General features: G+C 38.2%; 1 protein-coding gene and 1 long non-coding RNA gene across 2 annotated transcripts; both read left to right on the plus strand.

The window, feature by feature from the left end:
* The first annotated feature begins 2,640 nt into the window (after positions 1-2,640).
* On the plus strand, positions 2,641-5,571 carry LOC111208939. The gene is made up of 3 exons (XR_007327390.1): positions 2,641-2,918; positions 3,000-5,138; positions 5,310-5,571. It is a non-coding gene; the product is annotated as an uncharacterized LOC111208939 (long non-coding RNA).
* Positions 5,572-14,856: 9,285 nt separating this feature from the next.
* On the plus strand, positions 14,857-15,690 carry LOC106412773. Its single transcript, XM_048766776.1, has 2 exons — positions 14,857-15,285; positions 15,391-15,690. The coding sequence occupies exons 1-2, from the start codon at positions 14,857-14,859 to the stop codon at positions 15,688-15,690; spliced, it is 729 nt and encodes a 242-aa protein (XP_048622733.1).
* The last annotated feature ends 253 nt before the right edge of the window (positions 15,691-15,943 follow it).

Consider the following 15,943-nt stretch of genomic DNA (forward strand, 5'->3'; position numbering starts at 1 on the left):
AAACAAGTTTACAAATATGGTTGAAGTGCCTGCAGTTGCTAATCTGATCCCTACTGAGATGTTCAGGTTCCGATCTGTTGATTAACTCATGTCGTTAGCTAATACTAATGTTGAGCTTCCAGGTTTGTCTTCATTTGTACTCTGTCCGTTATAAGTTAACGTTAGTATTCATAGATCTTATACCAGACAACCTTTTTTTTACAGACATCATTGGTGAGGTTTCCGATATCAGGACAACATACAATGATCACACTCAGACAACTCAATGAGTGATGGTTAATATCAGAGTAGATAAGTAATTTCTACAGCTGCTAAGGTGGTTTTGGCGATCAATATTAGCGCTATGTTGGTTGGAGGTGAGCTGCTACACCATGTTAAGCTTTTAATATATAGTCCCGATCTAACCTTGTATAGCTTCTTATACTATGTTTTACAAATTCTCTGAGCATCAAATGACTGTCAGTAGAGAATGTTGATGATTCCTGGTTACTTATTATATATTGATTGATGGTTTCGGCATTCGACGAGTTAATGATTAATAAGTTAGGTTAGACTGTTTTTTTCTTTTTTCGGACCAAGTTAGGTTAGACTATAGTTTAAACAATCTCATACCATCCACTACCTCGACCATTAGAGAATGTTTATGATTCCTGGTTCTGTATTATATATAGCTGTGTTCTGCTGATTAATAAGTTATGATATCTATTGTATGGTCGGTGTAAATACAAGGTTGGCTATCTCTCTCTCTCTCTCAACGCTACCTCAGGCACTCATTTCTAATTTGACAAGGTGTGGCGCAATCAGTGCTTAACTGCAGAAGTAAGCACTCTAATTTTTTTATTAAGAATAAAACAACATGCTGCTCTAAACTGTCACCTCTTCTTACTACTGATATTTTGCAATGTTAGGGTTTGTGAAAGTAACGAAGGACCATAAGAGGTTGCACTGCTGCTACCATGGCTGATGGAGAAAGAGCTACTTTTTATGATTCAGTTGAGACCCCTGTTGATGCCAGTAACACTGGAGAGGAAGAAATAGATTAAGGCCCTGTTCGTTTCGTAAACTGGACGCGGCATCCAGACGCAGACGCGGATCGATGTTCGTTTGGCGCGAAATAGGAGGTTAAGTTGGACGCGGCATCCAGATTAATTTTGAAAACTCATCCGGATTTTTCGGGATTTCTGGATGAGATGTTTGAACGCTTCCAACTACAGCAAACTCATCCAAAAGTGCTAAAAGTCGGTAATACCCTTATTTTATTTTAAAAATTACAAAAGTTTTGCCATTAAATTTTTTTTAACCTAGATCGCCGTATCTCTTCATCCTCCTCTCTTCAACCTCAGATCTCTGCAATCATGAACCTCTGATCTCTTTCAGCCCTCTCTCTCTGTCTCTCTCTCTCAGGCAGTCTCTCTCTCTCGAACCCATCTCTCTCTCTCACAGAGTCACTCTCTCGAACCCATCTCTCTCTCACGCAGTCTCTCCCTCTCTCAAGCTCTATTGGTAAGTCTCTCTCTCTCTCTCTCTCACACGCAGTCTCTCTCTCTCTCTCTCTCTCTCTCTCTCTCTCTCTCTCTCTCTCTCTCTCTCTCTCTCTCTCTCTCTCTCTCTCTCTCTCTCTCTCTCTCTCTCTCTCTCTCTCTCTCTCTCGCCGTTTCTGTATCCGAGAGTTTTATCAGTGTCCATTTCGATGAAGAAACCGGCGGCAGTTACGCAAGACGAGTGGGTGACGGCGGCTCTGACGGAAGACGCGGTGGTGGTGGAGCTTCTTCTGCGCCTCAAGCACGCCGGAACGGTAGAGTCCGCCGCGAATACTCCTCTGCTACGGTGGGGTTCTCGTAAACCGAGGTCGAGATTAGGCGTCGGCGCAGTCTCTCTCTCTCTCTCTCTCTCTCTCTCTCTCTCTCTCTCTCTCTCTCTCTCTCTCTCTCTCTCTCACGCAGTCTCTCCCTCTCTCTCTCTCTATTGGTAACCTTTTGGAAATCTCATTTGTTTTGTTTTTCTTAGCAGAAAGAATGGAGCTTTGATGGTATCTCTCACACAGTCTCTGTTCTAAAGCATCTCGGCTTCCTTCTGGTAAGCTTCATCTTCTTTGATGTTTGCAGGATACTAGAGAGTCTGTTCTAAAGCTTGAAATGTTATGTGAGATTTTTAATGTTATGGGAGATCTCTAATGTCTCTTGTGTGTTGGTTTGTTAAAAAATGTATTCATTTCTAATGGCGAAATCATTTCTAATGAATTTTCACTGCTCTGTTTTATTGTGTTGAGCTCTGTTATCTTTTCTCTTGCTGTATATTTGTGTTGTTTACTGTTTTATTGTAGTTGTGTATTCCCATAGACCCATAAAAAAAAATTAAGCATGGTGTTTGCTTTGTTGTGCTTCATGCTTTTGTTTTTATTTTTGTTTCAATGACTATATGTTCAAGCTTCAATGGCATATGTCCTTGGAAGTGATGTAAGTCATTCTCAACACTCTATTTTGGTGTTTCTGTGTTGCATTTATTCTTGACTTAGATGGTCTTTACGCACTGAATTTAGTTTAGTCTTGACTTAGATATGGTCTTAATGCATTGAATTTAGTTTAGTCTTGACTTAGATGGTCCTCTTGTGTTTTTCATAGACTGTATTGTGGAGTGATGAACAAACACGGTTTGTGCTTCAACTAAGAATTGAAGAAGAACTAAAAGGCAATGTGAAAAATAAAGTTCTCCATGAAACTGCGAGAAAGACAATTGCAGACAAGTTTTATGATACATATGGGGTGAGGCATCCATGGATAAAGTTTAGGAACAAGTTCAACTCTTGCAAGAAGCAATATGGAGCTATGAAGAGATTGACTCACAATAGAACTGGACTGGGATATCATCCAGATGGCTCAATAGACATGAGTGATGATTGGTGGGAGCAGCGTTGTAAGGTATATACCAAACCCATTAAAATATGTTAGATTTTTTTTTTTATCAAAGTATCATGAGTGATGGTTGTTATTTGATTATAGGAATGACCTGGAGCTAGAAAATACAAAGATAAACCAGTGGCAAATGCAGATCTAATGGAACAGATTTTCAGTGGGGTTCATGTAAGTGGAGCAGAAGGGTGGAGTGCTCAGCAAGGTGAAAATGAGTTAGACAATATGGAGGTAGAGAATGATGATGCCGCATCTGAAGCAAGGCAAACCGATCCTCCAGCAAGGCAAACCAATCCTGAACCAGATGCTCCCTCATCCTCTAATGGTCCACGAGTCTCCAATGCTCCACAAGCCTCTACTGTCCCAAAGCCTTCTCGGAAAAGGCGTACAGAACAAGCAGCAGATGTTATGAGAAGTAGTCTTCAATCACGTGATGAGATACTCTCTTACAAAAACCACCTAATAGAAAGCCGTCCAGATTTGAGTTGCAGCCAGCTTAAGGCTATGAGTGTCTTGCATTCACTGTCTAGTATCAGAATGTGGTCTCCATTGTACAAAGCTGCTTATAAACATCTCAGGGAAGCTGCTACAAATCGACAGACGTTCCTAAGTTATGAAGATGACGAGAACAAGATTATCTATTTGGAGGAAGAGACCGGTGAAAGCAGATATGCATGAGTTTTATGTTCTCCTATTTAGTGTCTAAGTATTGTGTTTCTCTCTATCTGTTTGGGTCTTGTGTTTCTCTTTATCTTTATGCATGACATTTATTTATGACATTTTCCTTCTATGAAAAAATATTAGTATTTGTTAACTCTTTTTACCTTCATGCTTGTGGTAGAATTTCAGTATTTGAATATGATATTGTTTAACAGGTTTACTTGTTATTTAGCAGATATGCGACGAGACAACATCATTAGATACATTTGCATTGCTAACTGAGGATGATGATATGGATTTGTTAGAAGAGGAATAGCTCATGTATCATATGCTAGAAGATGTTTATGGAGTTACAAATCTTCCTTCTCTTCCTCGACAAATGCTCAGAACAAACAAAGGTGGAGGTTGGCGCCGTGTTCAGCGCCTCATGTTTGAGAGTGACAAGCAATGTTTTGACATCTTAAGGATGAATCAAGGTACTTTTAAGAATCTGTGCTTTAGGCTTCGACAATACTACAAACTTGAAGAATCACAAAACGTCTATCATGAAGAGAGTGTGGCAATGTTTGTTGAAATGGTTGCACAAGATTTAACAGTTCGAGCTTTAGCTGAGAGATATCAACGTTCAGTAGATATGGTGGATAGAAAACTAGATCAAGTTCTCTCTGCTCTATTAAAGCTTGCTGCAGACATCATTAAGCCATCAAGAGGAGAGTTTACTACTCCATGTCCTGTTCTAGTAAACAATGATAGGTAGGTTCTTGATATGATCTCTCCACATTTTTTCAGTAAGTTCTCTCTCTGATCTCTCTTTTGTTTACAGGTACATGCCATTTTTTGAAGACTGTATTGGTGCTTTGGACGGAACTCACTTACCTGTTCGTCCTCCGTCTGATAATCCGGAACCGTATAGAGGCAGGAAAGGAGAACCGACAATCAATGTTCTCGCAATATGCAATATGATAATGCGATTCATCTATGGGAGTTCCTGGTAGAGATCATGACACGAAAGTTCTTACACATTGTGCGACACATGAACCATTCTTCCCTCATCCACCAGATGGTAAGTACTATCTAGTTGATTCCGGTTATCCAACTAGAACCGGTTATCTAGGTCCGCATCGTAGAACTAGGTATCATCTTGACCAGTTTGCTAGGGGAGGACCACCAACAAACTCTAGAGAACTGTTTAACCGGAGGCATGCTAGTTTACGTTCTGTGATTGAAAGAACATTTGGTGTTTGGAAAGCGAAGTGGAGGATTTTAGATAGAAAACATCCGAAGTATGATGTTATAAAGTGGGTGAAGATTGTGACAGCAACTATGGCACTTCACAATTTTATTCGAGATTCATCTGATGAAGACCGTGATTTCACTTATTGGGAAACAGTAAATGAGTATGAACATCATGGTGACCAAGCAGTAGAAGAGCTTGAGCATACTCCATACCTTCCATCTGGTGATAGAGCAATGGAGATTCGACGTGATGCAATCACTGAAAGGATAGCAAGAGGAAGTCGACTTCCATATTAGCTTCACATATGATCATCAAGCAGTCACTTCCTCCAGGTTTTTATTCTTATCTCTCTCTCTCTCTCTCTCTCTCTTCTCTCTCTCGCATCTCACGTTTGTAAATTGAATGGGAGTATTTTGTATATCTTAAAAGTCTAAACATCTGTGTCTTTCAGTTGTTTATTTGCTTGTAGGAAGCATGTGTGATGTATTGTTTATATGTTTCAGGTTTGAGTGTTCAAGACATTTGAAGATCATCTTCTTGAAGTTAAGAGATTATGTTTACTATTGTTCAGACTTGAGTTTTTATGTCAAGAGTTTATATTTCAGATTTGAGTGTTTCAGTTTTTGAATGTTTTGAGTCAAGACTTTGAGTTTTTATTTTGTTATTTTAAGACTTTGAATTTTGAGTTTAATGTTTATTATTGTTATTTTATAATGTTATAAACCATGAAAAATTAAATTTGATATTTATTTTTATTTATGTCTATTTTATTTGTAATTAAACATAATTTTTTACAAGTTAAAACATGAAAATTGAATTTTAGATATAGTTTTATACATGTTTAGACTAAAAGAGAAGACAAGGAGCTTTTGGTCATTTGACATAAAACTCATCCATATACAAAATACAGAAATGTAAAACGAACATAACTACAGCCATATACAATTTCCAGATGCATGATCCAAAATTTCCAGAAACGCAAACGAACAACATCTGATTGCTGCATCCAATTACTGCGCGCAGATGCCGCGTCTGGAATTCTCATCCAGTTTACGAAACGAACAGGGCTTAAGAGGAGAGGAGTTCTGCCAAGAAGACACGCAAAGACTAGACAGTCCAGTGGACACTCTCACTGTTATGTTGCATTAGAGGCTTTTTAATTTTCACATTACCAATAACTATAACAACTTCTCAGTGAAAACCATGTTCTGGTTTTTATATTTTATATTTATTTCAAATTTCAACTAGACTCTGCATTCTCAAGTTAATAAATTTATTTTCGTTTCTTGCCCATTCCTTACTTTTTGGTATAATGACACATGAACTATCATCACTTGGCCTTAATTTTGTCGTATATTTTTTGCTCTCATTACGTATTTGTTGCTAACATGCATCATGGAAACCTGAAACTCGACAGAAAATAACACATCAGTTAAGTCCGAGTATAGCAAGATCGATTATCTTCTCAAACGGCGGAACGCGCCGGGGACAAGAAAGACATCAACTGTTAGTAAGAGTAATTTTGAATCGACAGCTATCCACAAAACATAATTACAAGTCTCCACCGAAAAAATCACACTGAATTTAATAAGTTCGGACATTAGTGTAAATTTATACAATTTACAGTAAAATTCAGTTTGTTATGACTTTCTTAACATTGAACCATATATATTAACAAAACATCAAAAGCTTCGTAAACAATCTTTATAGCAAATAATACATCAAATAGTTATGGGTTTCTATTATTTTTTAGGGCTTAGCGTAAATTTTAGTGGTCAAAAAAGGAAACAATTGTGGAATCCATTATTTTCAAAATTTTGTTGATGTAAGTTTGAAGAAACATAAAAAACCAACTTAAATATATTTTTTCTCAAATATAATAATACATAAATATATAACCTAATATGTTATTTATAAATATTAAACAGTAACAATTAATATCATATTTTTATGCTTCGTGCATTTTTCTTAAAAAATAATAAATTGACTTTTCTTTTTCGAACTGTTTAAATTATAAAATTAAGAAGAAATGTATTACAAATCTATTAAATTCAAGAAAATAAAATATTGTGAACAAAGTAAAATAGTTATATTTTTATAAATTGTTTTGATATCGTAACAAATATATAATATTTTTAAAATAATAAAATTTGCAGTAAAAATAGTGAAAGCTATAATTAAAATAAAAAAAAAAACTTTTTTTTTATTTTTGAAAAATGTTTTCTCTTTTGATGACAAAAAGAATGTTTATCTTTTTTTTTTTTTTTTTTTTGACGTCGAACAACCATTCTATTATTCAAACTTGAGGTGGTCTGGGTAACCAGACCGGAATAGAACAACCAATGAAAAGTAGCTCCTTACGAAAGGTCCTAGCAGTCTTAGCTAAAAAATCAGAAAACTGGTTGCGCACTCATGGCACATGGGTGATTTTGAAGTTTGGGAAGCAAATCCGCAGCGTCTCTATCTTCTCCAATTCTATCGCGAATCTTGGCCACTCATGGGGTTCCTTTATCATTGCAATCAGCTCCTTGCAGTCTGTTCCAAAGCTCTGGCATGGCGAGTGTTGAATCATATTTTCCATCGCCCATCACAGTGCTTCTACCTCCGAATGTAATGATGATTCACATCGAGTGATATTCCGTGTTCCCATAAGATATATGTTCTCCCCACTATCCATCCAGACTCATCCACATCCACTAAAGCGATCATAAGCTGTCCAAGATCCATCTAACAGACAAATATTACCCAAGCTTAAGACTTGGCTTTCCTCATTATTGTTGGCCTGTACTACTGGTGGTATCATCTCGTTTGCATTAAACCAGATTTGACATTCACTTTCTGCGTATCGCACTAGTTCCAAGGGGTCTCTGTCTATTCCCCTGAAAAGTTTATCATTACGAGCCTTCCAAATATACCATATTATCCAGGGATAAGGATCTCTGTCTTGGTCTGGTTCTAAGATATCGTTCTTCCTCCAGAATAGATAGTCCATGTTTGTGTAGACGCTTGACACTGGAAATATACCTGGGCTTGTAGGAGTTGCTGATAAGGACCATACTTTGAGAGCTGGAGGGCATTCAAATATTGCATGAGTTACAGATTCTTCTATTTCTCCACACCTTGGGCAATAATTATCGCACCTCATATTCCGCCTTACTAGATTCCTCGTTACTGCCACCTGGCCCGTTATCAATTGCCATATAAGATGGCACATCTTCCTTGGCGCTTTCAACGTCCAAGCAAAGGCTTGAAGTTTACTGATACTTGGTTCCAATATTTCCTTTTCCTCTTCTGGCTTCAACAGATTTTGAGCAACCCAGTATCCAGATTTAACTGTGTATTGGCCATTCCTTGTGTAGTTCCAGCAGAAAGTATCACGGCGATGAGTAGAGCTTATGACCATACTACATATGAGTGGTATGTCATCAGGGTGGACATAATCCTCTAGTAGCCCTACGTCCCATTCCTTCGATTCCTGATTAATGAGGTCACTAACTCTCATATTCGGATGCATCACAGGTGCTACAGGTGTAGCTGGTCTAGCAGGTATCGCGGATCCTCCCACACATTGACTTCATAACCAGAATGAATCTTCTGTCTGATCCCCAGAAGCAAAAGTTTCCTTGCTGCGTAAATGCTTGTCCAGACATATGATGGACTACTTGCAGAGATTGCTCCTAATGGCGAGGTCATTCTATAATATCTGCCCCTCATGACTCGGACAACCAGTGAATCAGAGTATTGAACCAATCTCCATAATTGATTTGTCAATAGTGCTAGATTAAACTCATGGATTAAACGGAAGCCAATCCCGCCCTCTTTTTTTGGTAGACAAACTTTTTCCTATTTCGCCCAGTGTATTCCTCTTTTTGGTAGATTCGAACTCCACCAAAATTGTGCAATGACACTAGCGAAGTTTTCACAAATCTCAAATGGGAGCAGAAACGTCGACATAACGTATGTCGAAAGAGCGAGTAAAATGGATTTTATCTTTTCTGTTTGATGCGAGTAAAATGGATTTTATCTTTTCTGTTTGATGGCAATACTTTCCTCTTTTTTATAAAAATCCAGAATAACACAAAATCCAAAGATAATTATTTATATTTTTCTCTTTTTCCTAACTTTTTTCTCAGTTATTCGACATTACTCTACTTATATCACTCTCACATTTCACAAGTTAGACCCATAGTTTTAAAATTGAAAAACATGTCGGGACCAAACAGCTTTAGAAGCTGCGACCCATACCGAATAAGTAATCAATTCCCCCATACAGAATGGAGTATATAAAAAGCAGTAAACGACAAAACTACCTTTTTGCTAACTGCGTCATCGCTTGTGTCATTAATCCTTTCAATCTTATCTAGAATAGATGAAACTTGAAAAATATATATGCTTATGCATTTCTTTCCTTTGGAGAGAGACAATTCTCCAACCTCTCTCTACAAAAGATTTTTGGAAATGATATCGGGCCGGCGGTGTTGGTTCTATGTTTCACCGTCGGTCGGGAAATGGTTTCCCTTCCGATGTTATGTTTTGGTTCTTCTGGCTCCGGGACGGAAAGGCTTCTACAGCTTTGCTGCCTCCGGCTTATGACTCTGGGGTGTGGAGGCCTTAAGCCTTGCGCCGCCGGATCTCTAGGATCTCGAAACAGAGCTTCAGTTGTTTTCCCAGCCTCTCGATCTCTATCTCCGACGTCTCTTCTAGGTGGAGATGAATCGATTGTAGGCGGTTTAAGATTCCTTGTAGTTTTCGTAGATCCGTAAATGTTTTCTAAGAGGCTCAAGATGTGGCGATGGTTGTTCATGGTGGAACGGCTTGTTTCCGGTTCGTATGAGGGGTGAAGAGGTTTCATCATCAAGTTGTTATCGGATTCTCTCTGGTGAAAAGCTTCAGTTTCCTCCGGCGCCGAACCTCTTGGCGGTGAAGACGTGACGGCCGTTGGATACGTGTTCCTCGTTGTCTGAGGAATCAACACCTGTCCACTTATGCATTAAACGCGTTGCGTGAGGGTAAATGGTGTGTCTTACCGTGTTGTTTTAGTTTGGGTTTGTGTGGTTTGTTGTTGGGCCTTGGATTTGTTACCCTTTCGTTGGGCCCTAGGTTTGTGTTTTTGGGTCCATGGATATCCTGTTTGGATCTTTTCTGTTTGGGTTTGGTCTTTTATTAAATAATAAAAATGGATGGAAAAAAAAAAAGATGAAACTTGAAACTAACAGAATCCCCCCATACCTCATGGAGTATATAAAAGCAGTAAACGACAAAACTACCTTTTTGCTAACTGCGTCATCGCTTGTGTCATTAATCCTTTGAATCTTAGAATAGATGAAACTTGAAACTAACAGCGAAGCTTTGCATGATTTCATAACACACGTGATTGCATGATTCATGTAACCGATAGAACTCTAATAGCTCCAAATTAAAGCGGCGCAGTGAAACAAACAATGCAGAGCTAGCGAAGAGAATGGAACAACACATTATGTATAATGGGAAGTGCCAAACGAAACGATGGGAATAAATAAACATATAAATCAGAACTAGCGAGATGGTTCAGAGTCGAGATAATTTAATTGTTTGGTCAACAACAGTGGCGGAGCCCGAATGTTTTCGTACAGGTGTCGGTTATAAACCTATATATATACATATAATTATTTATAAATGGCTAAAATAACTACAAAAAGTATTTTGTAAGTTTGAGTTCTTAGAGCACCCGCAATGGTGTTACTCAAAGAAGAGTCCTTAGAAAAAGTGTATTTTGATTTTTTAAGTATTATTATTTTATTTTTTTCAGATAAAAAAAATATATCAACCAATCGCGGGTCGCCACATGTCGTGGGGACCCGCAAATAGTGCAAGGATTCACTAAAAAAGAGTCCTTATTTGAGAATTTTAAGGATTAAATCATTAGCTTTTAGTAGGATCTACTGATTATTTAATTATTTTTTCTCTAAAGATTCCCGCTTAAGGATTCCCATTGCGGATGCTCTTACCGAGTTTGAGTTCTTACCGGGGTCCTGGTCAACAATACTCTTTTTTTTTTGGAAGTTTGAGTTCTTACCGAGTTTAGTTCTTTTAGTTATAATATTTATTTGGCACAGTTCAAAAACTAATTCATTTAACTCGTATTATAAACATAAGCTAATTTAAGAAATAAGCTAAACTGAGTTACTTTATGTATATGTTGTTCAGCAAATTAGTACGTTTGGAAGTTGGAACCAATATACCCCTTTTTTTACAACAACCAGTAGACCTTATATATATAGGCATGTAGCATACTATAATAACTTCCTCAGTTTATTTCTTAGCATCAAATAGATACAAATATGCATGATAATATATGTTCTTGAACCAGAAAAGTATTATGTATTATAATATTGTGCCAAATATTCAATAGTGACTTAAGCTAATACTGAAAACTTCCTCGTTTTCACGATTCAATGTGTATGGCAGATTACTATATTGATATCTATATATACATGGCGTCAGTGGCGGAGGGCTTGTTGTGAACTTGTGAAGAGGGTCATATGCTCTATGTGGAATTTTATAAAAAGAAAATTTTAGTTACATTTTGAAGATTGTATAGGGCGTGTTGTCAACTTGTGAGGAGACTCATATGGTCTCTGTGGAATTTTTCTTTTTTCTTTGGACAAATCTATGTGGAATTTTATAAAGAAAATTTTAGTTACATTTTGAAGATAGTATGTCACTCCATCTCTCATCCACGCACGACTCACACGGCCCAATACGTAACCATTTGTTTATTAATTAATATTAAAAATATTTTTTTTGAACTATTTTTTGCGTTAAATTAAAATAAGAAAAGTAGCAAAAAGTGGTTCTCAGCCCATTTTAATACAAAATTAACTAAGAAACCCATTAGAACATAATACTTTTAGACCAAATCCATTAGTAAGAATTTTTAATGGGCTCTTATGAATAAATTAGTAGTTAATTAGATGATTTGAGAAGTTAAAAACTTAAGTTAAGAACTCCTATGGAGTTTTTAAATTTTGTTTTTTGTTTTTTCTTTTTAAGTTGAATGATTTAAAATAAAAGTATATATAAAAATTTTAATAAAAATGACATAAAACCATATTAAAAATATAAATACAAATCGTAAACGAGACCGCAAAGATACATCAAACCACTTTTGTCCCATGTTTTCTTACTGTTTTTATGTTTTTTTTTTTTTGTAACTGTACTGTTTTTATGTTTTCTTACTGTTTTCCACCTGCGATAAAAACAAAGACCGCAAAGATACATCAGACCACGACAGACCAAAACAACACGAGAAACACAAAACATCAACTGATCACACGAGTAAGCAAACTACAAACTACAAACCAAGACAACAACAAAGGCAAGACACCAACAAGACGGACCAAAAGCTAAGATTGACAAGCGAGCTAAGAGAAGATGAGATTGACAAAAGATATCCTTAAACAGCTATGAAACTACTCAGCCTCTCATTTTGTGTTGCAGACAAATGATTCCAAACACACAACCATGTCTTTATCACTTTAACTACACGAACCATCATCTGATACCATTCTCTACAACTTATGTTCCTTCACCAAACTAACTTAAACTACAAAAAGGATCAAACTTTATTAACATGAATCATCAAACTACAAAAAAAGGTTCAAACTTTGCTCCGAAAACATCATCAAATCCATACCAATCTGGTAATCTCGTGCTTGACTAAATCAACAATAAGACTCAAGTTGTGGTCTAAATCTTCCACAAACCCTCGCATATCAATGATGATCTTCTGACATCCAAAACCCACTTCCTGATTCTTCTCTAATAACTCATATGCAGTGTTGTAAACTTCCTTCCTCGCTTTTTTCTTCTCTTTCCAAACAGTGACATTACTAACAGGCTTCTTCCTTCGTGAATCCTCCTCAGAGATCGAAACCTTTCGGCGTACTCCTCCTTGCTCTACTTTGGCTTCTCCTCGGATAAAATCTCATTACCCATCATGATCAACCCACCAAACTAGTTCCTAAACCACATCAAACCTCTCAACCTTGCCGTCGTTGAGATTGATCCCAACCATGGCCTCTCCTAGCCCACCGCTCACCTCCACTAGCATCTCACGAAGACACCGTCTCATCCACCTCTCAACCTTTTCACTCGATTAGGGAAACCATCTCGTCTGAAGATATCGGATCCAACGAAAACACCGTCGCATCCAAGCTGCATCAAGAGAGCCGCATCTGCCGGAGTAGCGACTCCACCGGCGGCGAACTGAACCACGGGAAGACGGCTCCAACGACTCCACCGTCGCATCCAAGCTGTTTGGGTCTTCCCTTCTCTCTCCAAAGGACGATTGAAATTTTCTCTCATGGCTCTTTGGAAACATCGACGAAGAGAAACCATTTTTTTTTTTGTTTAAAAAGAATTACCCAATACGAAATAGACACGTATGGGACTCTTACCAATTCCTAAATTGCTTTGTTATTCGACGAAGAGAAACCATTTTTTTTTTGTTTAAGAGCATCTGCATTGGCGGATCATGAGGGGTTCATGGGCTCGGAATCTTAGCACCTTTCGTATTTTTAAAATTTTACTCCGCCTCCGGGTCGTCCGAATGATACCGTATGAGACGGGTTCACGCGACGTGGGAAGAGGTCATTGGAGGCGTTTTTTATTGTAGACGGAAGCGAAACAAGGGTTTCGCGATCTGTTTTTCATTTTGTCTTCTTTCTCATTTTACTCCGCCTCCGAGGTGATTTTTCGTACGACGACGACGCCGGAGCTTTTCTCCATCTAATCGACGGCGGACTATCTCCTCCACGAGCTCAGGTGAGAATCGAGTAGATTAACGGTTTCATACAATCGATTTTGTGGTCCAAAGCGAAATCGATTTCCATTGTTTCGAGTTAGGGTTCTAAATCGAAAAGGGGGTTTTCGATTTATGGTTCTAATTCGTCATGCGGTTTGGACTTAGGGTACTTATTCGAATTGAGAGGCTCGTTTTAGGGTTTTAAATCGTGTGATTTGTGGTACAGATGGACCCCGCAGAAGATAGAAGGGAGATGAAGAGGCAAAAGGAGCACTACATCATGCTTCAATGCGCGGCTGATGCACAATACGGGATTCCGACGAGGTGTCTGTGTGGTTCGCGGATCATTAACGTGGTTCGTGGGAAGGAGGAGTACGACAGCCTTCCTGGGAAGCGCTTTTTCACGTGCAAGAACTACGAGGTAAACGATTCTGAGTTGTGTATCCCCTTTCAGTTTGTATAAGTTATTTGCTTATGGATAATTCTGATATCTATTTGTTATGTTGTAACCAAGGATGATGGGTTGCATTTTCGTCATCCTTGGGTGTTTGGTGTCCAGGAGGAGATCGAGAGTCTGACAAAACGTGTGAAGGAGTCCGAGGAGGTGATTCTTTTGATGGCAAAACTCAATAAACAGATTGAAACACTGGAGGTGAGTATGCTCCTATTTTTAGATAATACAGTAGTTGTGTCCTTTTACGTTGATGATAATTCTGACATTTGTGAGTGTTTTCTTTTTTTCCAGGAACAGGTTCACGACCTCAATGTCAAAGTTCGTGTCCCACAGAAGGTCTGCTTCAACTAAAAACAGAAGGTACGCCTCAATCTCATGAAAGCTATTTGAGTGATTGTTTTATGTGTGTTGGTTGGTTTATTTTAGTTGAAAAAACAGCAGTAGAATTTAAATTTAAATTGAAAAACTGAACTAGAAGTTAAAAAACGGCACTAGAATTTAATAGGTAATTTTCAATCTCATGAAAACTGTTTATATATATGATCCGGTTTGAACTTAGACTGAACTAGAAGTTTATCGACAACTAGAAGTACAATGATTTGATGTGTAATGAATGCATAGCTTTGGTGGTTGGTTGCTGTGATTTCGTTGCTTTGATGTCTTTGCTGTGATGTAGTAGCTGTGAAGTAGTAGATTCATTAATTCTTACATTAACTATAATGAATGTTTGGTAGTTAGATTTAGTTTAATTGTTCTCTGCTAAAAGTAGTTTAAAACCATAGGACCTCCTCTAGAGAAAACACAAACGAAAATGGATCCTCTCTATGTTAACTCTACCGGGTTTGTCCACTCTCCCGGTTTTGTTAACCTCTCATCTTCACAGAACACTCAAACAATAGACGTAGAGTCTTCTCAGTTCCCTAGCTTTAGTAGTCAGAGCTCTGTAGGTCCTACGCCATTGGAAAGGCGGAAGTGGACGGCAAAAGAAGACTTGGTGCTGATCAGTGCTTGGTTGAACACCATCAAGGATCCGATTGTCGGTAATGAGCAGAAGGCAGGGGCGTTTTGGAAGAGAATAGAGGTCTACGTTAACGCCAGCCCTCAGCTCAATGGCTGTCCTCCTAGAGAGTCTAGTCAGTGTAAGCAGAGGTGGGGGAGAGTGAACGACTCGGTGGGGAAGTTTGTAGGATCCTTTGAGGCCGCTTTGAAGAACCAAGCTAGTGGCCAAAACGAGAATGATGTAATGAAGGTTGCGCATGAAATCTTCACTAATGACCATGGGGCATTGTTCCGTCTAGAACATTGTTGAAGGGAACTCAGGTTCGATTAAAAATGGAGATCACAGTACCTGTCCAAAGATGGTGCAAAGGACAAAGGCAAGGAATCTGCGGACAAGAGGAAGGATCAAGCGGAGGTGGTGGTCGAGGATGATGAGGTGCGGCCTCCTGGTGTTAAGACTAGCAAAGCAGCGAAACGGAGGAAGCACGGGAATGAAGCAGCTTTTGATCAAATAAACGACATCCTAGCTGTGAAAAATGAGATATCGAAAAATAAAATCCTTAGCTGTCTCCTAGCCAAACCAGAAGACACACTATCTGATATTGAAGTCTCTCTTAAGAACAAACTCATATCTGAAATGCTTTGATTTGGTCAGTGGCTTGAACTTGTTTATTCATTTGTTCTGTGGCTTTAACTTGTTTTATTTGCTTGAACTTGATTGTGGCTTAAACTTGATTGTGGCTAACTTGATTGTGGCTTGAACTTGTTTATTCATTTGTTCTGTGGCTTAAACTTGATTGTGCCTTAAACTTGATTGTGGCTTTAACTTGATTGTGGCTTGAACTTGTTTATTCATTTGTTCTGTGGCTTGAACTTGTTTATTCATTTGTTATGTGGCT

Source organism: Brassica napus, chromosome C8, assembly GCF_020379485.1.
Source record: "Brassica napus cultivar Da-Ae chromosome C8, Da-Ae, whole genome shotgun sequence".
Lineage (NCBI taxonomy): Eukaryota > Viridiplantae > Streptophyta > Magnoliopsida > Brassicales > Brassicaceae > Brassica > Brassica napus.

Bases quoted from the DNA above. Each gene is read 5' to 3' on its own strand.
- LOC106412773 (XM_048766776.1), top strand. From the start codon at position 14,857: ATGGATCCTCTCTATGTTAACTCTACCGGGTTTGTCCACTCTCCCGGT. The intron at 15,286-15,390 runs GTAATGAAGGTT...TGGAGATCACAG, and splicing joins GTGGCCAAAACGAGAATGAT to TACCTGTCCAAAGATGGTGC.